This window comes from Phoenix dactylifera, chromosome 8 (genome assembly GCF_051530095.1).
Source record: "Phoenix dactylifera cultivar Ajwa chromosome 8, Ajwa_hap1_PhDact_Kaust_v1.1, whole genome shotgun sequence".
In the NCBI taxonomy this organism is placed as follows: domain Eukaryota; kingdom Viridiplantae; phylum Streptophyta; class Magnoliopsida; order Arecales; family Arecaceae; genus Phoenix; species Phoenix dactylifera.
The window spans coordinates 23,946,721-23,971,087 of record NC_143197.1 but is presented as its reverse complement, the minus strand read 5'-3'; the positions used below and the strand labels follow the sequence as shown (position 1 = coordinate 23,971,087).

Genomic DNA, 24,367 nt, shown 5'->3' with positions numbered 1-24,367 from the left:
AGGTTTTTTCCCAAAATCTTTCCCTCTTCTCTTTTTTATTTAATGGAAGAAAAAGTTAACAACCATCATAACAAGTTATTTACATTACATTATTTAGTTTGATAGCAGTCACTTATAATATAAATAACAGATACTATTATCGCTTGTAACTTTCTCTAAATACAACATTAATTTTATAAAATTTAAATTTTCATTAAATTTTTCTCATCCTAATTTTTCATTATTGCCCATTACACTACCATTATAGTAGCCAGTACAGTAATAGCTATTTCAATGTAAAATTTTGAAATGCTATTCTAGATAGTATCTATTCACAGATGCTATAATCGTTAGTAAATATTTTGGCGAGGTTCGTTACTTACAATAAAGACTGAAATGATGGTGAGAATAATTGGAAAAAAAAAAGTAGCTTATTGATTAGTTGCAAAGGGTTCAAAATTGAATCCAATCAAAGTTGGTAACCCAACTAAATATCTTCAATTGGAAAACGGAATGTGGCCTAATCCAACCCTCTCGATAAATAAAAAATTATTAGTGTAATTTTAAAATAAAATAAATTTTAATAAATTCATTTAGTGACGTCTAGGATGAATCTGGTCCACCAGGTCACGTGAACCACACAACCGCTCACCGGCTCTTTTGTTCCCTAGGGTTCCTTTCGAAGCCCTCGCCACCCACTGTTTACATTATTGAAGGCTCTGTGAAGGATGATGATCTTAAAGCACTCACCGCCCTCCATTGACCTTATTAAAGGCACTCAAAAAACTAAAAAAAAAATCTTTTAAGGCACCCAAGGGCTCCTCGGTGCCGCCCATCAGTGCTTGCTAAGGTGAGCTGGGCGGGATCAGGAGGCCACCATGTCCACCAGCGCCGGCTCCGTTCCACCTCTTTCCCCTCGACGGTACGCGAACCGAACACCAACCTTTCGATCCATCTCGAGCCTGCCCTGCTTTGATATTTCCGACAAAAGATTGCTATTGTCCGGAGATGTCTGTTTTCTCTTTTATGTTTCTTTTGATTTGTGCTTCTTGGTCCGTGAAAGTTGACAGATGGATCTGGTAACCCGTTGTTGTATCACTAGATTGACTTGCATGTACGTGGATCTAGAAAAGGAGTTGATAAAATTAGTATTGTAATATGAGTTGAAGCTCCAAAAAAAATAAATATCCATAGTGTTTCCACATTCAATTCTAACCTTTTTATCAACAAAGAATTATACATGGTTTTTACTTGAAATTAGATTGTTGAGATATATATGGTTCTTTTCTTTTGTTTGTAATTTGGGAAAGATTAAAGAAGATAGGGCCTTGATAAAAGCAGCATGCCCCTAAGAGAACTGTAGTGGAATAAAACGTTGGGATCGGAAGTTCAAGATCACTCCACCCCCACACGATCATTCCATAAATATGCTATAATTAAGCATAGGGCTAGAAACAGGCCGGGTTGGGCCAGGCCACTCCCCTACCCAAGCCCGGCCTGAAATTTTTTTTTGGGCTTCAAGCCGGGCTTAGGCCCGAAAAATTTGAAAAATCCCGACCTGAGCCCTGCCCAAACCCAGTTGGGCCAGCACAAATTATCCATTAGGACTAAAAATTCGGCTGGTCCGAACTCGATTGAAGCTTAATCTTTCTATCGTTCATACTGTAGCCTCATATTTTTTTGGTGAAATACTATAGCTTCACGTTAGCAACTATCTGATGGTCAGAAACAAGTTTACTAGAAAAACTAATTAATAACACAATTGGAAATGGCATTCCTATGTTCTAAGCAGTTCATAAACAAGCATGTAAGTTCGGGCTCCATTTTGGGCTGGAGTTCGGGCTAGATTTGGGCCTGAGTTCGGGCTATGTTTGGCGCCTCGTCTGGGCTCGGGCTGGGCCAGTGATATATCCAAGCCCGGCCTGAAAAACATATGGGCTCTATATTTAACGTCAAACCTAGTCCAAAATTTTTCAAGCCTAATCCGCAGCCCAACCCGAAGTTGGCCTGGCCCGATGGGTGTCGAGCTGGGCCGGGCCCAATTCCAACCTTAATTAAGCATGATTAAGTATAGGGAGGCTGCATAACATATTTTTCTCATATATCAATTTAACTTCATTTTGACCTATTAAGCTGTACTAAATGCTCGATCCAACCATTTATATTGGGATCATTGCATACCAAATTTTTTTTATATATATTTCCTTGATTAATCAACCTTCTCAAACCTTAGCAAAACTTGTCGTTGTGGTTCATTTGCAAGCTATTGTTAATTGATAGGATCAAAAGCCTATTTTTACTTACCTATAAAATGTTTTGACTTACGATTTCCTTTGAACCACCTGAACAAACATATTCCTTATCCATAAGCATTTATTTTATCATAGAGAATGCCAACACTATGCAAGTATGCATTCATTTATCTATATTTTGTTGTTAAAGACGTTTCCAAGGATACTCTCTTTAATTAGTAACTCACTGGTTCATAAAGATAATTGCATCTTCTAGATCATCCTTGGTTTGAAGTTAGCTTGCTCATCAATCAAAATATCCTCAGAGAAATAGATTATTATTACAAAGTACATAAATTTTTGATACTTTAAGTCATTTTTATTTTTGTTGAGAGAAGGAGGGGGGTAACCCCCCACCCAGCCAACTAGGTGTAGGCGGGATTCGAACCTAGGCCATTCGGTGCCACAACCCAATGACTTTTCCAACCATACTAGTTGTAATACTTCACATCAGAGATGAATTTCATACATCTTGTGCTGTATAGATCCAACATGCATACTCTATCAATACTTTGCAGTTGGCACACACTAGTATAGCAAAAGTACACAAGTCTGTCAAACAATTTGTAGCTGACACCAAGATACTATTTTTCATTCTCTATTTTTTTGTTTTTTCTTATGACCTAGACCAATTTTAATTGTTTCATGCCATTTCTAAGACATTTTAACAAATTATTTTCATTTCTAGTGAATACATAGAAAGTTTGCATTGGAAACCATTTAGACTTCCATGTCCATTGCTATATAACATATGCTCTGCATTTTTTAAGCAACATTGACATTGACATTACTCAACTATGTTTACTGTTTAACAAGCAGGACAATATGGAGGATTTAGAAACAAAACAAAGTCTCAAAAGTTACAAAACTGCTAACGACCAAGCAAGAACTAGATGCGTTGACCTGTAAGATACTTGCAAGATACTAACCAAGATCAGAATAGGGGAAACCCACCATAGATTATCAGCTATCCCATAAGCTTCTGGATACTGTTTGATAGGAAAGGAAAAAGTCAGCTTTTCTCCATGCTGGAAAAACTCCATAGGGACAGCTTGCTGCCTCCATTCTTTAATACTATTTCAAACCATTTCTCTTTTTCATCTGCCTTCTTCTCAAATCCTGTTCCTAATGTTAATCCCAACTCAACCAAAGAAAGAACTCCATGTGTGTGTGTGTGTGTGTGTGTGAGAGAGAGAGAGAGAGAGAGAGAGAGAGTCTTATCCATAGAAACCATAAATATGATAATGGTAGGCTCTGCGATTCGATGGCAGAAGCTGGAAGGTGGTCTTGGAGTATAGAAGGGATATAAGATGGGTTAGATAAGGATGGGCTTAGAGAAGTGAAGAGGAAGAAGGGGTGTTGTTTTTTGTTTTTTAGAGAAGGCATTGTTTTGTTTTGAGAAGCATGGAGTCCCACTGCTTGTGCAAGATGTGGGAAAAATAAAAACTAAGATGAGTAGATTTGTTTTTTCCCATGGAAACTGCAATTTTCCATAAAATTTTCAAACTTTAAAATCTTGTCCAAACAGGTTTGAGGATTGGATTTCCATGAGGCTTAGGATTTCCTTGGAATAAGCTTATCCCATGGAAAACCATGGAATTCCGTTACATCCAAACATATCCTTAGTCTCTTGTTTGAATTCCTTTTAACAATTTCTTTTGGACCCTTTGACCTTCTTGCACATAGTCATTTGATTGTTACATATAGATTTCTTCTTCGAATTGTCAACTTTAAATTGCAGTTTTCAGCAACATGCCGAGTCTTATTTATTTAATTTATTGCATACGTGATTCTTGTAGAATTAAATCTAGTTAAACGTTAGTGTTTGAAGATGATAAATTCATCGTTGTTGATTGTAACTAAGGTTTTATGTCTCGATACTGAGCATTGTAATGGTGCATTACTAGCATGGTGGGACACAACATGGCATAGTACATCTCCATACTAGTTCATGCTAAAGATCTTAAGTTGAAACAACGTATACCATGTATTGGTGCCATTGTTGGTCATGTCATCTTGAACCATCCAGTTTGGAGCATACTGAACCAAACCGACGAGGAACAAGTCGGTTCGCCTTGTCGGCTTGGTAAATAGGTCAAACTAACTCTATTTTGATTAAACCCTCATGGCTTGATTTAAAGCCGATCCAACTTGGCCTTTCAATTATACCCTCCCCACACCGCCCCCCTTCGGGCATGACCGGCAAGTGCCCCTTCCCTCTCCCTCTCTTTCTCTCCGCTAGGATTAGGGTTGGCCGAGGGCCTACCCCTTCCTCCCTCTCCCTCTCCCTCCCTCCCCCGCTGCCTCTCCCTATTCCCTCCCACATTGGACAATGATTGACGAGGGCTTTTGGGCCTTCTCTCTCTCGACCTCTCTCTTCCCCTCCCTCTCTCTCTTTTCATCTCTTTCCTCCCTCTCTGGCTCTCCCAGTTTCCGTACATTCTGGAATGGCATGGTACAGACATGTACCATGCCAAACGGGTCGCTGGCTGGTACGTTCTCTGGTACTAGTTTGGTGAACCCTAAGTAGTGTTGTATTGTATTAATCTCCCGTACTATACTAGTTCTCTACCAGTACAATATCTATCCCTAGTATGCCTCAATACATAAAACCTTCATTGTAACCTTTGGCTACTAACCTTATATTTTCTTATACGGCTCCATTAGGTTTAAACTTTATTATGCAGGCTCACCTGTAATATATAATTTGTCATCAGGAGGAAAGTTTTTCAAGGTTCAAGCATTGTTGTAAAAAATTTTAGTCATCATACACGACTTTGATAGCTAAGTGCTATCAAGCAATAGCTACAACACAATATTGGTGAAGGTCTTTCGACAAAATCTTTGCAAAATCATTCCACCTATAGTTTCTTCCTACACGTCTTAGTTTATGATCTCAAAAATTATCATCAATTTTAACTTCAATTTATAGGTCTTGCATGTCTTGTTGGAGGTCTTGTCCACATGGCTAGATAATAGGTACACAAGGCCTCCTTGTATAAAGAAGCCTTTCCATGTGAGGTGAAACTATGGGAGATGGTCCCTAAATGTGTTGGTTAGTCCACAAGGTTATTGGACCTTGTGACCTCCCTATTTAAAGGAGACCTTTCTATGTGAAAAGAAGCCATGAGAGATGGTTTGTCAACTTCTAATTTCTCAAAAATCTTGTTAGAAGTAATTCTATTTTTTCTATGCATTTTATGTTCCAATAAACTGATTTAGGCCAAAGTACGCATTGGTTCATTTTTCTTGAGCTTCTTGGCTTGATGGCCATTAAGTTGTATGTCTTAGAAATTGCAGTAAGAGAATATAAACAAAAAGTAAAGATGTGCAACTATTTAGCTCAAATGGATGTCAAATAATCTTACTATATACAAGTACATTGTTGACTACTTCCATGGTAACATGGTATCAAAGCGATTGTAAGTTAGGGCTGAAATCTCCAGTCACGCCAATTTTTCTTCATACCTCCCATTTATTATCTTGAGTCTTTTTTCTTATCCGACTTGTTCCTAGTTGGTACCAACTCATTATCTTGAGTAGTTTATCACTTGTTTATGCCTTTATGTGCATGATCCATGTCGCACATGAAAGAGGTTTTAAGGCCTAATATACATTGTTGACCCCTTGAAAGAGGTTTTAAGGCTTGATATACATTGTTGACCCCTTTCCTAAGAACTTAAGCTTTTGAGATCTAGTGGTTTGTTAACAATGAGGACCCCATTTAGAGCTGATGCTTAGCAAGATCTCTCAACTAAAGCCATCTTGTTTGTTAATTGAAAAACATTTTCCTTGTCTTCATTACGTTGGGATGGCTGTCTTTTAGTTCCAAGACCACCGAGGATTATAGCCTTTTTGGGTCTCATGAAAGTATTAGGTATTGTATCTTAGAGATAAGACTTTCTAGGAGCCTATTGACATCTATAATGAGAAATCCATAACAATAACCATCACGCCTTGTGCCGATTATTTGGTATCAGCTTATGATTTTAAGGAGGAATCACTGTAACTTTTTATGCACAGGCAGGAAATCAGAGATATGTCTGTCTATCCATCCAACTATAGTTGTTGAGAAAACTATGAGAAATAGAAAGTAGAAAAAGAAAAAAAGAGAAAAGGAAAAATGTGGTGGCTATCTTGGTTCAACCTATCATGTGTAGTTTTTTTTTATAAAAGGATTCCAAGTTTCAGGCATTATATAGAAAACTGAGAAGTTTACCAAAAGTTTAGAAAGATAACCAGATTAAAAATCAAGATCACAATATAGTTTTGCCTAAGAATCAAAAATTTTTTGAGAGTGTTGAAACATCAATCTTCCAACTCTTAATCTTTACAATGGGTGAGATTAGTCTAAGTCCAACAAGGATTTAAGGAAAGAGGGAAAACAGAAAGAAAAGGAGTTCTTGTTGTTTATGCAACAAAACAAGTAACTTTATGAGGCAATACAACTGCTACAAAGGAGAACAACCTTGTGACACTAATGTCACAAAATCGATGGTTGCAATGATTGTTGACATCCTTAGAGTTAGCGATAGTTGGAGGATTATTTTAGGTGCCATTTGCCACACAACTTTTTGTAGGAGGGTCTAAAATCCACTATGCCAGCAAATTTAGGCAATGTTTTTGTGAAACTCTTCACGAATGTTTTTATTTATACATGTTAGCACAATTTTAGAGATCATGTAACAACTTGTATCACCTATAATATTTTTTTTTATTAGCATGATCTTATATCAACCTATATTATTTTTTTTTTGTTAGCATTATCTTATTAGAGTGATTTTAAGGATCACATAACAACCTATATCACACATAATATTTTTCTTCGTTAGCGTGATCATATATTAACCTATATTATTTTTTTTATATGGAGTCTGTACACGAGTATATATAACTCCTGAGATGTATCGAATGTGACGGAACAGAAAAATAAAATTATTTTTCTCTTTTTTTTTGTTTTTTCTTCTTCTGCAAATATTTTAATATGATATCAGAGCCACCGATCATCTAATATGCTGCCACCATCTCTTCGGCCTTTGCTGTGGTCGTCGTTGCCATATCTAAAAGTTTTGAAGACCCCCATTGCCGATCTATTGATCTCTGTTCTTGGGTGAATTAACACTCGAAGATCCTCTATTTTTCGATGGATCTATAGATCTTCTATTTTTCCACAGATCCTCTATTTTCTAGTGAATTAACATTCAAAGATCTCATACTCCTTAGCAGATCTACATATCTTCCATTTTTCGGTGGATTAATACTCGAAGATTCTTTATTTTTTAATGAATCTGCAGCTGCTCTCCCCTACTTTTCTTCTCAGCTTCAGATCTTCGGTCGTCTCTTCTCACCGTTGCTCGGCTCCTTTCTCTCCATCTTTGGTTTTATTTGATGCCTCCGACTTCATTACCATCTAGTTCAAGGTCTCTTGTTCCTCTTTCATGGTTCTTCATCTACGAGGATCATTGACCTTCAGTTGCCTTCTCTCTAAGCTCTGTCCTCGCTAAAACTGTCATCTTTTATGTGTCTTCTCGCTGCCACATCATCAGACAAGTCAATCAGTCATTACGGCAGACTTGTCAATCTGTCACATTAGTCGAACCCATCAATAGACACACCAGTTTGCTATGTTAGCTAGTTATATCAGTAGACGCATTAGTCTATCGTGTTAGTTAACTACATCAGCATTGCCAAATATATTAGTTTGCTGCGTTAGTTTCTTGATCTGCCACATCAGTTTCTAAGCTGCTATATTAGTTTATATTTTGACATATCAAATTCTGTATTGTCACATCAGTTTGATACATCAGTCTGTCATATCGGCTTCTGAGTTATTATATCAACTTCTAATTTACTACATCGATTTCTGAGCTGCTTTAACAACTCGTGTTCGGCCACATCGGGCTCTATGCTGCTGCGTCAGCTCTTGATCTACCACCACATCAACCTCTGAGCTGCTATGTCAGCTCTTAATCAATTACATCAACTTCTGAGCTGCTACTTCAACTATTGATGTAATACATCAGGTTCTGGGTACATTTGTGATCTAATTTTCAAATTTAAATTGGCACCTACAGTACCATCTTAAGTTTGAGGAGAGATATTAGCATAATTTTTGGGATCACGTAACAAGCTGCATCACCCATAATATTTTTCTTTATTAGCGTGATCCTGTATTAACCTATATTATTTTTCTTTGTTAGCATGATCTTGTTAGAGTGATTTTATGGATCACATAACAACTTATATCACCCATAATATTTTCGTTTATTAGTGTGATCATGTATCGGCCTATATTATTTTTCTTATATGGAGTCTATATACAAGTATATATAACTCCTGAGATGTATCGAATGTGATGGAATAAAAAAATAAAATCACTTCTTTTTTTCTCTTTTTCTCTTATTGTTTTTTCTTGTTCTACAAATATTTAACAATTGAAAAAACTGCCACTTTTATTTTATTCTGGAAAGATTCTGTTCTAGCATTCCAAGATGTGTGCTATATTTGTACGCCCAACAACGGTTTCATTTTTCTCGAGGAACTGTATAATCATGGTATTTGTTTTGTATTTGATTGCCAAATATTCAATATTATACATATTGTCTCGTATAAATTGTCCTGGTAAAAGATCTTTTCTCGGTAAAAACTTTGGGTTTCAAATGTACTATGAATACCATGATCATGTACTTTAATTATAGAGATAACATTATTCGAAGCATGTGTTTTGACATTCTTAAGATTTATGACTTTCTAGAAGAGAGGAAGTTGCATGGTTCTTTTCTTGATGAAAACACCCGAAAGAAGTAACCCACGAACATGGCTCTCTCATTGTTGGCTAATTGAAGATACTCCTACATTGCAGAGAGTGTAGTGGCAGGTCTAATTTTCCTTGAACCTTTCTTGCTTCGTGCCATGCTTCCTTTCCCATGCCTCATTACATGAGCTGAAAAGTTGATCATTTAGTTCCTCGAAGTTTATTCTTTTATTGTTGCTGAAAAGTCCGAGCCTATTAGTTATTAACCAATCATGTATGGATGAAACTTTTTCCTCTATCCAAAATCAAACCATTGTAACTCAAAAGCCACATAAGAATTATCCTATTTGAGAGAGGACCATTGTATTAGACACCTTCACCGTTCTTCCTTTATCTTCTTTTCTTCTTTTCTTTCTTTCCTTCATATGTTACTGATTTCTCCATACATAATTCTTGTGTTGCATGGAGAGGCCTCTTGAAAAAAATGTGGATTGGATGATGATAGATCTCCTTCTTGTGCAGCTAAGCATCCATTCCATTTTGTGGTCTTTCTAATGCTAGAGAATCCACTAAGCAGGACTTGAAAATATTAGGGAGAAGATTTGAATTTTAGCTTTCTTCTCTTTCTTCATTTGTCTTTTTCTTTCTCTTTCATGGTTTAGTCTGGTTTGTTTGATGTTTTTTACTTTTAGTTTTTGTCTTTTGACCTGGTATTGGAAATACACAACAATTTAAGGATAAATAGAGAAGCATTAAAAAGGAATATGACAAACTTATGAAGAGCTCTTCTTTTGCGCAACTAATTATCATCCTGGAATCAATTCTTTACCATTTTTATCTAGTCCTAGAATGAACATCACACTTTATACTTTACAATTTTTAATGATTTGCAATGGTGAATAAGAAAAAGAGCCAAGCACACAAGATGTGTAGCATGGTAGACCTAGGAAGGCTAAGGTGGGGAATAATTTGGTTAACGGAAGCAGGGCTGACAAATCATATGGACATGTTCAGTAATTTTGAACAGTTTCTTGTGAGAAGATTAACTCATATGTGTCTGGGACTCTGGAAGTTTCCCAAAGGAGCAGAAACCAAGAGATAACATGGTTCATGTTGCGAGAAATGATTTGCAATAAGTTGCAGAGACACTGATTAGCTTGACAAAAATTAACGAGAACTGGAGATGACGGATTCATAAAGATGACCTGGATAAGGCTTGATAGTCATGGTAGAAGTTATATTTATGAGAAATGTATGCAGAAATGGCAAATTCATAATATATGAGATAGAAATCTGGAATGACTAATAAATTTAATAAACAACTCAGAATTTGCAAAAAATCTGTTTAACAATAGTACTTCCAATGTTTCAATGATAATTTTTTGGATAATTTTGGAGACTTGCATTCTAGGATTTCGTGCAGCTTACTTCCTTCCATTGTCCTATTCAACTGTTTCCTTGAATTGGAAATCCCTGTAGTGTTGATGTCATCTATGAGTGGATTTTGTAGTTGGTAACTATATATAGTAGAGTATGCAACTTTTGTAAAGGGAAAATTACTAAGAAGAAAAGCATCTCTTACATTTTAAAATTCAACTAAATGTTTCAAAAGGAGCCTGCTACAATCAAGTGACTGCGACTCCATAATTTTCTTCTGTTTCAAACTAGTTACAGAACTTTTCACACAGTATCTTCCACTATTTTACAAGTACTCAGGAAACATGTAATTTCTAATTATTTGAGTTAGTAATTTGAAGCATTTTAGAATGGTATGAAACAATAATGAGGCAAAAATCTTATCTCAAAAGTAGAACAACCCCCTACCTCGTCAAACACATCTGCGGGAAGAAAGGGGGAAAGAGAGAGACACCGAAAGCCTAAGTATGAATATTGCTGTTAAACTGCAAAGTAGAGAATTACTGCTCATGGGAATATAGCTACCTGATTTTTTTTTTGAAAAATGAAATTTTCAACTGGTAAATTTTCTAAATAGTTCTTAAGCAAAATACAGCCCAAAATTTAAGTTTTGGACAAAGTTTTCAAGTTTTGGTTGTGTCTGGATTTGGTTTCAGACTGACGGCAGTTTTTAGAGTTTCAATAGTTTCAGTCACCTATATTCAAAACTGATCAATTAAAGGCAAAACCAACACAGACAAGGCTAAAAGCCTTATTGGAGGTTCCTCTTATGTTTTTAATTTGATCTTGCTCATGGGTGATAAATTGAATTTGTAGAAAAAAAATGCAAATTTGATTTTTGCTCATTGTGCTGCGCTCCACTCACTTCACTTGCTCTTTCTCCAGGAAAAATGTACATTTTTGACTTTCTAGGGTCGGTAAACTCAAGACTTATTCAACAAGGGGAACCTGGAATTGCATCTCAAAAATATGACTGAAAGAATCCACTAAGGGTAGATCTAGTAAGTCTCAAGGGAATTGAGATTTCCGCACTAGCGGTCCTTTGGCCGGCTAGAGTAATTAGTTAGCCAGTCAGTTGGCTTATTATCTTCCCTATATATTAGAAAAATGTTGAAGGCTTTGATGCAATCCTTGAATCCATAGATGTCTTGCAAATAGACATGGAATGATTGGATGAGTGGAATGGGTTCTTATCCTTGTAGAATAGATTGTTGAATTGCCTTGTACAAGGTACGCCGTATTGGCCCGAATCGAGCAGTACAGGGCGTACCATACCTGTTTGGTACCAGTACGAATAGCGTACCGACACTCGGTATGCCAAAAAAACTCCGTACCGTACCGACACTGTGCTAATGTTGCACCGGTACGGGGTCTGGTACCGAGACGACGAACTTTGGCCTTGTACAAGGATCCTCTAGGACCCATAATGTGCTCAACAAATAGTGGGCTTCTCCGGTGACTAAGAGCTTTGCTAAAAGCACAGAACACATGGAAGTGGGAAATAAGAAATTCTTAAAATATTGCAGTATGTTTGTTTATGCATGTGTACTTATATGTGTGCCCATTTATATTGTATATAGGAAAAATTTTTGGAATGTCACTGTTTAAACTCCTGCAAGCAAGATCGTGTTGGCCTCGCTTGATGTATTATGGACTATGTTTGTTGTAAAAAGAGTAAAAAGAAAAAGATATTTTGTTGTGAATTTATATATTTGGTATACAAGATTTCACCATTTAACACATCGTATCTAGAGTGTTGTCTAATTATGTTGATGAGTGGACTTATATTTGAAATTAACTTTTTGAATTACATGCCCCATAAGAGGAAATTTTGAAAAAATTATCTTTCCTACTCTATGAAACATTTTGTTAAGCTTGTTTTGCTACTTTCTAGATGTACATGGAATTGGAAATGAAAGATTGCTATCCTTTCCATCTGGAAGGACAAAATTATTTAACTCTGAAATTTGGGACTCTCTTGAAGCTTTCATTTCCTTTCTTCATTTGTTTCATTGCTCCATGTTATAGAGAACCAAGCTGTCATCCCTTCTCTTTTCCAACTGTCCTAACCATGAGAACTGATAAAGTTAGCGCATCATGTTATTTCTTTCTTGTCTCTCTTCTTAGTCTTCCTCAAAATTGAATGTATCTTGCACCAACTTCTTTTCTACAAGCCTATGTATGGAAGTTTATTTGTACCTAGATTTTGTTGTACTACGAGGGGGTTGAAAGAGTTCTAATAATATATTTCTCCATGTACTTGCTCTCTTATGTTGTCTATTAAGTTGTATATTAATTGTTTTTCTCTTAAAGCCAATATCTTTATCTGAATCATAGAGAAATATTCCCCTTCAATTCTCAAAGAAATGTCTTAATATTTGAATTTGAAGACTGGAAGGGAAGGTAGCTCTTGTAACCGGTGGAGCTATGGGTATCGGTGAAAGCATTGTCAGGCTCTTCAGGGAGCATGGTGCAAAGATTTGTGTTGTTGATATCCAAGACAACCTTGGCCAGCAACTCTGCAAGTCACTTGGTGGTGATCCGTATGTTGTCTTCTTCCACTGCGATGTTACCATCGAAGATGATGTTCACCGTGCTGTTGACTTCACAGTTCGTAAGTATGGTACCATCGATATCTTGGTCAATAATGCTGGTATCACTGGCAGCAAGGTGGTGGATATCCGCAATGTTGACCTTAAAGAATTCAAGAAGGTGTTTGATGTGAACGTGAATGGTGTGTTTCTTGGGATGAAGCATGCAAGCCGTGTCATGATTCCCAAAAGCAAGGGCTCCATTATTTCGCTGGCCAGTGTAGCAAGTGTAATTGGAGGGATGGGTCCGCATGGATACACAGGATCCAAGCATGCTGTGCTGGGGCTCACTAGAAATGTGGCAGCAGAACTGGGGAGGCATGGGATACGTGTGAATTGTGTCTCACCATATGCGACCCCCACAAGCCTCTCTATGCCTCATTTGCCTGAGAATGAAAGGCGGGAGGCTGCACTGAAGGGGTTTCTGTCCTTTGCTGGTAGCCATGCCAACTTGAAAGGCGCAGAACTGATGGTAGATGATGTAGCACAGGCTGTGCTCTACTTGGCAAGCGACGAAGCCAAGTACATCAGTGGACTCAATCTAATGGTTGATGGGGGGTTTACTTGTGTGAATCACTCACTTCAACCATTTGATTGAGGATGATAGTTGGGTAGTGCATTCCTCTTTCGGACATTTCACTTTAATGTAGCAGGCTTCATCTATAGCATAAATGATTGATTGCCCTGCTGTGGATGCATAATATAATAAATTCAGACAAAACATTTTATGAGCCATTTACATTATGTTCTTAAAATCCATTGCAAGAAAGAATGTTGGTCTGTTCTTATTTGAGAAATGGTGCTGCAGGCAGTTGCTGAGATCATGTCATTCTATTCCTTAAATGTTAATTTGCAGTCATCGATTCTTACAAAATACCTTTTAGCCTGAAAGTTCAAATGAGAATGCAAATGGTGAACTTGAACGGTTAATTGACAATCTTCACAGATCGGATGAGGACTTGAAAGCTCATCTATTTATTTCTTGAATATTACTGTCACTGCGCTGTGGATTCCTGAAAAGCTTTCCCAGAATTCGGGAAACTTGAGTTGGTTGCTTACAGTTGCAGCATGCAACGCAAGAAATCTAATGGTTGATGGGGGGTTTACTTGTGTGAATCACTCACTTCAACCATTTGATTGAGGATAGTTGGGTAGTGCATTCCTCTTTCGGACATTTCACTTTAATGTAGCAGGCTTCATCTATAGCATAAATGATTGATTGCCCTGCTGTGGATGCATAATATAATAAATTCAGACAAAACATTTTATGAGCCATTTACATTATGTTCTTAAAATCCATTGCAAGAAAGAATGTTGGTCTGTTCTTATTTGAGAAATGGTGCTGCAGGCAGTTGCTGAGATCATGTCATTCTATTCCTTAAATGTTAATTTGCAGTCATCGATTCTTACAAAATACCTTTTAGCCTGAAAGTTCAAATGAGAATGCAAATGGTGAACTTGAACGGTTAATTGACAATCTTCACAGATCGGATGAGGACTTGAAAGCTCATCTATTTATTTCTTGAATATTACTGTCACTGCGCTGTGGATTCCTGAAAAGCTTTCCCAGAATTCGGGAAACTTGAGTTGGTTGCTTACAGTTGCAGCATGCAACGCAAGAAATCTAATGGTTGATGGGGGGTTTACTTGTGTGAATCACTCACTTCAACCATTTGATTGAGGATAGTTGGGTAGTGCATTCCTCTTTCGGACATTTCACTTTAATGTAGCAGGCTTCATCTATAGCATAAATGATTGATTGCCCTGCTGTGGATGCATAATATAATAAATTCAGACAAAACATTTTATGAGCCATTTACATTATGTTCTTAAAATCCATTGCAAGAAAGAATGTTGGTCTGTTCTTATTTGAGAAATGGTGCTGCAGGCAGTTGCTGAGATCATGTCATTCTATTCCTTAAATGTTAATTTGCAGTCATCGATTCTTACGAAATACCATTTAGCCTGAAAGTTCAAATGAGAATGCAAATGGTGAACTTGAACAGTTAATTGACAATCTTCACAGATCGGATGAGGACTTGAAAGCTCATCTATTTATTTCTTGAATATTACTGTCACTGTGCTGTGGATTCCTGAAAAGCTTTCCCAGAATTCGGGAAACTTGAGTTGGTTGCTTACAGTTGCAGCATGCGACGCAAGAAATCTAATGGTTGATGGGGGGTTTACTTGTGTGAATCACTCACTTCAACCATTTGATTGAGGATAGTTGGGTAGTGCATTCCTCTTTCGGACATTTCACTTTAATGTGGCAGGCTTCATCTATAGCATAAATGATTGATTGCCCTGCTGTGGATGCATAATATAATAAATTCAGACAAAACATTTTATGAGCCATTTACATTATGTTCTTAAAATCCATTGCAAGAAAGAATGTTGGTCTGTTCTTATTTGAGAAATGGTGCTGCTGGCAGTTGCTGAGATCAGTCAGGCTGTTGCTTTGACCTGGGTAATGGCCTCAAACGTTAACCTTCAACTGGCCTGACTGTTTTAAATGGGTTGGTTTTCTTTGGATTCTTGAAATTAAGATATTTAGGGTTAACCTGGTTGTTTGCTAATTAAGGTTTTTGATTCTGATCTAAATCCTTTTTGCATTCTTATGATGTGGTTTGTTTTGAACCTGGTAATTTTAGTGTAAGTTGTCTGTCTCATTCATGCTATCGTCTTTGTTAAAAAAAATGCTTCACTGCACCACTCCCATCCCTCCAATTCCCATGATGGTGGGATGCTACCGAGGGACATCTTGTCCCCCATAAGAGACCAGTCCTCGCTGCACTAGTCTCTCAGTAGGGAATGGAGTGATGCCGGGAAGCTATCACCTTACAAAAGTCCTTCCAGTTTATGTTGAAGTAAAATTCCATCAAGGGAGTCTTATCTCCATTTTGTGACGATGGCTTCCTGATGATTAAAGCTTCCTGACTTCCTGTTATAAGTTTTATGATGCCTCTTTTTCATCTGGTTTGAATTCTTTCCAAGTTACGACCTTGGATCCATAGGCAAAGATATGAAATCACCTGAAACTCTCCAGCAGTCATAAACCCATTGTAACTTAACCTAGGGACGCAGGCCTGGAAAACATCAATGGCTGAACCCAACTTTTAGCTGTTGAAGACTGATGCAATTTAGGAAGGAAGGTGTCTTGCTTTCGAAAGAGTTTGTACCTGTTTTTCCCCGGAAGGGGCGTGCCGGTTCCAGCCTTGATATGCATTACTGTGGTCCATAACAGTCTCAATGGGGATCGATTATTAGAATAACACTGTTATTTAAATCTTAGCTCAAGTTAGTGGCTTAGTTTCCAGAAAGATGGACTCTTCAGAGTGAAGTTCTGACTTCACTTGCCGCAGCAGAATTGCAGAAACAACCACGACTGTTTTACCTCAAAGGCAAAGAGAACCAAATACAGATAGATTTCCTTCCCAAACGGGTGTTAAAAGTCAATTCAAATGACATCCAATACATGGAAATTGATAAACGTATCCCTAGATTGTAATTGTGTTCCTTCGTTTTGAGTTTTAAGGAGTTATTTTGCGAGATGAATTATCAGAGCAATTAAAGAGTTTAGATACAAGAAACAATAAAGAAATATGTTGCTCTATCTCAACCAAATGATCCATGAAGAAGATGGACAAGTGAGAGTTTCGCTATGCTCTTAAACGTCTTTAAGATTAAACCAAAAAATTTCATTCCAAGAGACAAGAATAACATTTCCTTGTATGAGCATCCTAAAGGACATATCCAGATAATTTTGCCGTACAGCATGTTTGCTTTTTGGGCCTAAACTAGCTTCACCAATGTCACTCAAAGCTGTATGAACCCTAATCAACACAGCGCCAAACAAAGGTCCTCTCTGCCATGCATCTGGAAGCGCGAATAACTGGATTCAATGCCCTGTGGTACCATATAACCACCTTAGGGGGCATTTGGTATGGGATGATCATCCCAAGATCAAGGGTGATGGGGTGGAGGCTCATCATCATTTTTGGCATTGTTGCTCCACGGTGATCCTATATGGTAGTGATCTCAAATCACCCCCACTTCTCGCTCAACCCAATGATGGGATACCTGTTCTTGCGGCCGGGTATCCAACATCACCCCAGAGCAATGATCTTGGGCTGAAATTTAAAAACAAAAATGCCCTTCAATCTAGCGAAAAAATTGATATATTGACATAACATTAATATACTATATCAATATTATATATTATATTAATATTTATGATATATATTATATTATAATATATTACTAATCATATTATTGTCATATTATTATTTAAAGATAAATTTAAATGATAATTAAATATATTATTATGCTGAAATCATTTAATTTATTACTTCTATTTGCCTTATTTTTCTGAGAAAAAATATAAAAAATAATATATTATGAGTATAAACAAAAATATTAATTCTATAATAAAAATTAATATATCTTTATCTGATTAATAATTTATAGGATTAATGAATATACTTTTATGCAATATATTAATAAATATATTAATAAATATATTAATATTTATCATAATATATTTTATATGATTAATAAATATTTTTTTATGAAATATATCGGGGGTAGTTTTGGTATTATATAGTTAGCGATCTTGAATTCTCATGGAATACTCTCATGGAATACCAAACAAAGTACTTGTAGATAGACGAGGATATCTAATTAGTGGAACATAATATATCAAATGCAGTAATCTTAAATAATCGAAGATTAGATCATTAGGATAAAACTTATTAGTGATCTAAGATCACCTTGGTGATCCCATTTGGGTCACCAAACATCACCTTAGTGTTTACTGGACAACATTTTTTTCATGAAAGAATGGCCGATTTCTTGTGTTGAAGTCTGACTGCTGCAGAATTGCCTTGGCATTCAGACCAAGCCATCTGTTTTATGTCCTGGAACCCGAAAAGCATCAATTTCATAGCTTGGAGTGGCAGCTGTGAGCTTTGATTCAAGATTCAAAGTGGCACGGCCTCCTCCGTTGGCATTGGAGCACATTGCCTGTAATCAGGAACGCATTGTCATACAGGAAAAGTCAACTGAATCAAAAGCCAGAAAGCCTGATGCCCTACACAGTGACTTCAATTTCACTAATGTGGTAGTCCACAAAATGAGGTTTCTATGTTCTAGAATGTGGAACTTTCAACAATACGTCAGCTGTAAGTAATTATTCTTCTGATGAAGGAAGCAAGGTAACAATATACAACATCAGAAGCTTCACATTCAAAAGAAAATGCAGAATGGTTGGAAGATACAATGTTGCAGGATGCCTTCTTGTTAATAAGCCAATGTCAGCACTTCTAAAAGGAGATGCTGCAACCAAATGTAAAATGTAACCTGATTTTGCACAGGTCAGTGTGAAGTTTAACAAAGAAATATAAATTCTCATCTTTCAACCTTCAGTTATGGGTTGATCAGAAGTAATCAGGTCACAGCAGGAAGCTGATTCCCTGACCGATTGAACTTCATCATCATCAACACTGTCAGAATCAGAACTGGCATCACAACTTTCCATATGTACATTTTCAACATCAACATCATCTGGTGATGACCCTCGGTGCTGTTCCGAGTCGCTGCTCAACTGCGCAAGTAGAACTTCCTTCTTCACAACATTAAACATAATTCCATTATTAATCCTTTCTGCCTGTAACATATCTCCTTCAGAAACCATAATGCTGGTGGAAGCAGCCACAGGAACTCTTTTGCTACCTAGCTCAGAGTCTGTGTTCTCTGAGCTTCTATCAGGGGTTGTTACTCTAGAGTTGCCATGGTAAGCATCCCTGCCAACCATCTGAGTCACCAAGGAGTTGGAGTGGGCTGTTAAAGCATCCGCCTCATCCTCCCTTGACAAAGGCCTGTTGAATTCTGCCTCAAGCTCAAGGCTTTGCACAAAGTTGATGAATTTGTTTGCGGAGGCTGTCCTCATCAGAGGTCCACCACATCTCGTCCAAGAATTTAGGTAATTTAGGTCCATATTATCTGATTCACTATCACTTCCATCATGCACACTTCGTTGGTCACGACTGTCTCTGTTCAGTTGTCCCCCTATGAGGCCAGTTCCTTGGTGGACTGAAGCAGCGGCATCTACAAGACCATCTTCTTCAAGAGACCCTGCTGAGTTCTCTCTTGCAATGCAGTTCCATGAAGGGATCCTCCTCGAAGCATTAAATCTGAAGGTGTTTGTGTGCCCTTGGGAAGCAGCTGCTCTCTCAGCACTTCTCTTTAGTCTACGCATGTGGTTAAGAAGGGCAACACACTCATCCAATGCAAGTTCAATAGCACAATTTGCCTTGATAGCAGAAAGTTTTTCCCAGGTGCATCTCCTACCTTGGTTGGCAGCCTTTTGGAGTTCCACATAAGATGGATTTTGAATAATTTTTGAATACTGATAACAAAGAAGAAAAAACTAAATTGGGTCAACATTAACATAACAGTCTGCATTTTGGAGCTTCAACATAACATCAATAGGAAATGGAAGATGATAGGTACCTGAGCAAGTGTGGCAGGCATAACCACAGTGACATCACCCTCCCAATCTTGAGCAAATAACTTAGCTATTCCTCCCAGCGGAAATCCAAGTTCAAGGATTTGATTGCATCGATGTTTAACCTCCATCTCAGCAAGATGAGCGAGCTAGAATTAAAAAGCAAATTAGTTCAATGATTAAAACAACAAAAGGAAAAAATAATAATATCCCCATGTCTGGAAGGTATGATGCATAGATGGAGGAGCTTAAGAAGATGCAGCAGTTATAACAAAGTTGTTACCCCATAATATGCAGGATGAGAATTCGCTTACATCTTGTGTTTGTTGTAATCAGATGTGGTCATCATCCTTAGAGTATTAAGTGAAAAAGGGTTTATTAGGGGCAGCTTATTTGAAAGGTTTCTATTATTACATTTACTAGTTTATGTACAACATATTACAACTGAATTTTAAAGAAGAAGCAAGGCTTCACTAAGTGATCGTCAAGATAAACGTAGAAAGGACAATTAGAAAAGGGCTTGAAGTCCATGAGATACTACCTTGGCAGCAAAGTTACCCCCAGAAGCTCTCACAAGTTCCTTTAGCCTCAGCAGTGGGACAATGTGTGGATTGGCTTGGCTGACAATGAAATGATTGACATTAAACAACTCCTTCAGTTGCATCATGGGCAAATCACTCTCCAAGCTTCCATCTCTCCATCGGCGAGCTGAATCTCCTGGCACCTGCTCTGGGCCCAGTAAAAAGGGTGCATGGAAAGGGACAATTTCTCCAAATCTATCCTTTGCCATCAGCTCTTGAGCCTCAAAAAGGCCAGGAAATGCACAGGAAGCAGTCACAGCACTCCATATAACAACATGAGGTGATGTCAAATAGTTAAGGCATCGTGGTGGCTCATGCTTTCTAGAAGAACAAACAGTGATACCAAGAATACGACCAGTCAAGTCGTAAGCCTCTTGAAATGTTAGATTGCTTGTAAGATGCCTCAACATCCTTTGCAATTGCCTAATCTCGTGAACTGCCCCATGTATCATAACCCTCTTAACCACTGCAAAGATCCCACCCATCTGGTCAAAAAACTGTAATGAATGCCAAGAATCCTCAAAGAAGCTCTCCAGCTCAGGCCATGATCGTGTTGCCACAATTGCACACATGATGGAACCTACACTAGATCCTGAAATTATCCGAGGAAGAAGCTTATGTTCTACTAAAGTTTTCACCATGCCCACATGGAAAGCTCCTAATGAAGCACCCCCACTTAAGAGTAGCGCTGTCCTACCAAAGGCATGCCTTGTCTCATGCATGAATGCAAGCTTCTCTTCCAAGAGCAGCTCATCGGAATCAGAGTCACATACCATTTTTAGTTGAGTTGAGACCTCATCAATGTACTCCTTAATGAGTTTTGGCACCTGATGATATGACCATATTCAACAAAGTAAAGAATCAGACAGATGCTAGGAAATTTTCCAACTATGTAAATAAGGCAGTAAAAAATTTGAACGGCACTACTTAGATACACATGCATGCACACATTTGCACACATGCACATGCATGCATAAGGCAAAGAGACACAGAAATACACATGCAGATACAATTGCAAATACTTGGAAGCAAGCAGAGACTCACGCAATATAATGTTTAGAGAAGGCATAGGCATCCAGATGCCAACAAGGGCAGGGACGATCCTTTGGAAATACAGGATAAGCCTCATTACTTTTCTAGAAGGTTGATAAATGTAAGATATCAAGAAAACAAACAGCGATGCGGGTATTGTACTTAGATTTGTATATAAAATTAGATATAGTTCACATATTCCACTAGTCCAAGGTGTGTAGATGTTTATGGTTACAGCATAAATACATAACTTATTCAAGGTTTCAAGTGCCAGCCCAAGTTGATCCAAGGCAGCTAGAAGGTACCATGCTAGGCCAATGTCAGCATGATCTGCATGACCTATTAATTCTCTTCTTTTTAATAATTTAATTAAAAGGAAACCCCTTTTTATTCTTTTTTTCTGTCATGGCATGGGATGTGCTGCACTGGCTGGTAGATGGGACACCCAGGGCACCAGAGCCTATATTCTTGATCTTACCACACTAGGTCCCAAATTTAAGTCTACATGAAATGTCACAAAATTCATTTTGTTACTTCTATTTCACTAAAAAAATGTTATGTATACCTTGAAAATGGTTTTTACTTTCTAGTAAGAATATAAAATGGTTTTTACTTTATATGATGGGTTGTCATCACTTAGTAGTTCATTCAATTATTGAATGTTTGGAGCTCCATCAATGGAGTATGTTGAGCAGTTCAGTGAGGAGCTACCGAAGTCAGAACTGTGCCTCCTTGTCTAAAAAAGCTCCTTGCTTTTGCAAAAGGCGTCGAAGGTACAAGAAGAGTATGGAACAAAAGGTGTTTGGTCATAGAAGAACAGAACAAAAGAGTTGGTTTAGAAAAGGGGTTACTTATATTAGCAAGGAGCCAAACAGTCCTATCTCAGCTGGTTGGCTCATTTCTCCTGAGGGCTTGCTCTTGGCACAGGTCTATGGTTCAAACTTTGGTGGTGGCACATTATCGCTATATTGCTTGAAAAAAATAATGTTTTCAAGGAGAAGACAAAAGTGGGATGAATTGGGGGGGTGAATTTATTCTAACTAAGAGAAAAGACGACGTATGTCGGAGATTTTATTTTTGGAGCAAATATGTGGGAGGGAAGTTAAAGGGAGGATGCCAAAAGACTATGTTAAAGATTTTTTATGGAAGAGGTGCCAAGGGAATTTTGAGAGGGTGAAAAAGAGAAAGAAAGGTTCTTGAGAGCATCAAAATAGAGCTATGAGTAACGATATTATATATTATAAATTAGCGACATGCTGAGAGAACAGGGCAACAATTCCCATCAATGTGATTTAAAATGCTACCACTTCACAAATTGTGCAAAAATTGAAACCATAGCATGGAGAGTAAGGAACTGGGAAAATTTTTTGCCTTATACCCAAGATTTGCCGTCTCAGTACCGGACTCGTACCGGTGCTGCACTAGCCTAGTGTTGGTACAGTATGGTATAGATTTTTTTTTGGCATACAGAATATCAGTACGCCACCCTAAATCAAAAGGCTTTTAATGGTTTTCAGACCTCTTAACATGTTGTATCAATCAAGATAGGAATTAGAGGTATCAAAGTTGAGATGGGAGATGTAGATGATCTGAGAGCAGAGTTTAGCCAAACACATATATAGCCAGATATAATTTCTGGTTACGACAACCAATGAATAAGATCAGAAAGGACCGAAATATCCACTCTAGGGTTTAACATTCTATAGACTAGCATCTCGATGGATCTAGCTGTCAATGTGGATGGTTCTGAAATTTACTGCTGGCAGCAAATTTCCAGCAAAGACATGCGATCAACAGCAGATTTCCGGCAAGGCATTTCCGCAACAAGTTACATCAATTTGTCATATCCATCGGAGATCGAAAGCAAGATATAAAAGTAATTCCAATTCGTTTGCAGATCAAGTGGTTACTCAAAGGATTACTACCTGAAGTCTGCCCTTATGGAGCGCAGGGTTGCACATGTTGCCCAAATTCCTGAGTAAATCTGCACGCATACAGAACACTATGTCCCTCAACGATCCCTCCTGCCGCCGGTGCCGGAGTTCCTGCAGCTTGTTCCTCACCAACTCCTCGTCGTACAGATCGGCCTCGTTCATCCTCGGCGTCTCCTTGTCGAGCATCTTGGCCGCGTGCGCCCACTCCTCGTAGGTCAGCGCGCTGCGCATCATGTTCCGCCAGAACTTCCGGCGGTACGCCGACTCCGCCCGCGACCGCACGTTGGTGCACCTTCTCAACAGGAAGGCCATCGCGGTCACCATCACGAGAATCCCCTGCGGATTCTTTGGGTGAAACCAGGAGATCGCCGCGAGGACGGCGTCCCGCAGCCGGCGAAAGGCGGCGCGGAGGAAGAGCAAGATTTGCTTCCGGAGGCTGGAAATCGAGCTGCAGAAGAGTATTCGGAAGGCGATCGTCCGGCCGACGATCGACGACGGACCGATGGCGAACGCGTCCACGCTCGCTTCATTGGTGATATCCATTGCCGAAATTGGAATAGATTGTTAGGAAGAGGAAGGAGCTGCTTCTTTATATTCTCTGTGCTCGGTAAAATGTTTTCAATCTTGGATCGAGGAATTGCTATAATTGCAGGAGATGAGATGGCTCCGGGGATCGTGGGAGAGAGAGAGAGAGAGAGAGAGAGAGAGAGAGACAGAGAGGAGAGGATAAGCGAGAAAGGGGGAAGGGATAAGGGAGAGTAGGATCCGACGTAATCGGAAGTCAGTCGCGGGGGATGGGACAAAGGAGGCAGCAATATAACTGAAAACGTCGGCGCCTCCGCCGCTCGCCGAAGAATGGGAAAAAAATAAAAAATAAAAAAAAACAAGTATGGGTCAGCGATGGAGGAGAAAAGGATATGGATCTTCTGTGGTGGTTGACTGAATCCAAGATGTGGATAGATACAGGAATGACCATCCTCTTATTAGAAAGACTCGCAGAATAGTTATAGAGATGGGTGGGTTGGCTGTTCATGTATTTCGGGAGGCGAACAAGGCAGCAGACTGGGTCGCCTCCTACATCGCTAGGCACATCGGAGACTTCTTATGGACATTTGCAGGAGAGATTCCCTCTCCTTTGTACTCTTTACTTTCTCGTGACTGGGCAGGATGTACTCAAGTTAGAGCTATATAAACTGTTGTATTTACCAAAAAAAAGAGGATATGGACGACTTAGCTTTCGGCTCTCGGCGGCGGCCAGGCCGCGGCCTACCTGACCAGCCTTGA

The 24,367-nt window shown here is 38.4% G+C and overlaps 2 protein-coding genes across 4 annotated transcripts; one reads left to right on the top strand and one right to left on the bottom strand.

Annotated features, from left to right (window-relative positions):
- The first annotated feature begins 674 nt into the window (after positions 1–674).
- On the top strand, positions 675–13,766 carry LOC103720715 (zerumbone synthase). Its single transcript, XM_008810554.5, has 2 exons — positions 675–901; positions 12,831–13,766. Exons 1-2 carry the CDS (start codon positions 858–860, stop codon positions 13,627–13,629), a joined length of 843 nt encoding a protein of 280 aa, XP_008808776.1. The 5' UTR covers positions 675–857; the 3' UTR covers positions 13,630–13,766.
- LOC103720714 (triacylglycerol lipase SDP1-like) lies at positions 3,488–23,953 on the bottom strand. Of its 3 annotated transcripts, XR_015968180.2 has the most exons (6): positions 23,075–23,953; positions 20,078–20,944; positions 19,542–19,685; positions 18,450–19,458; positions 17,834–18,053; positions 3,488–17,161 (listed from the first exon to the last, which is right to left on the bottom strand). XR_015968180.2 is itself a non-coding variant. In XM_088703142.2 (5 exons), the coding sequence occupies exons 1-5, from the start codon at positions 23,624–23,626 to the stop codon at positions 18,004–18,006; spliced, it is 2,622 nt and encodes an 873-aa protein (XP_088559268.1). In that variant the 5' UTR covers positions 23,627–23,953; the 3' UTR covers positions 17,705–18,003. The 3 variants fall into 3 exon arrangements, 2 of the variants coding, with proteins under 2 accessions (XP_088559268.1, XP_088559269.1); XM_088703142.2 differs by lacking the exon at positions 3,488–17,161 and having other exon boundaries at positions 17,705–18,053; XM_088703143.2 differs by lacking the exon at positions 3,488–17,161 and having other exon boundaries at positions 17,705–18,053; positions 18,450–19,437; positions 23,075–23,950.
- Between the last annotated feature and the right edge of the window lie 414 nt (positions 23,954–24,367).

What these genes read in the sequence shown, in the direction of transcription:
- LOC103720714 (XM_088703142.2), bottom strand. Translation starts at nt 23,626, where the DNA reads ATGGATATCACCAATGAAGCGAGCGTGGACGCGTTCGCCATCGGTCCG. An exon ending in TCCATAAGGGCAGACTTCAG is followed by an intron (nt 20,945 to 23,074) that starts GTAGTAATCCTT and finishes TCATATCATCAG; the next exon opens with GTGCCAAAACTCATTAAGGA. An exon ending in TGATCAACCCATAACTGAAG is followed by an intron (nt 18,054 to 18,449) that starts GTTGAAAGATGA and finishes TCCTGATTACAG; the next exon opens with GCAATGTGCTCCAATGCCAA.
- LOC103720715 (XM_008810554.5), top strand. Translation starts at nt 858, where the DNA reads ATGTCCACCAGCGCCGGCTCCGTTCCACCTCTTTCCCCTCGACG. An exon ending in CCACCTCTTTCCCCTCGACG is followed by an intron (nt 902 to 12,830) that starts GTACGCGAACCG and finishes TTGAATTTGAAG; the next exon opens with ACTGGAAGGGAAGGTAGCTC.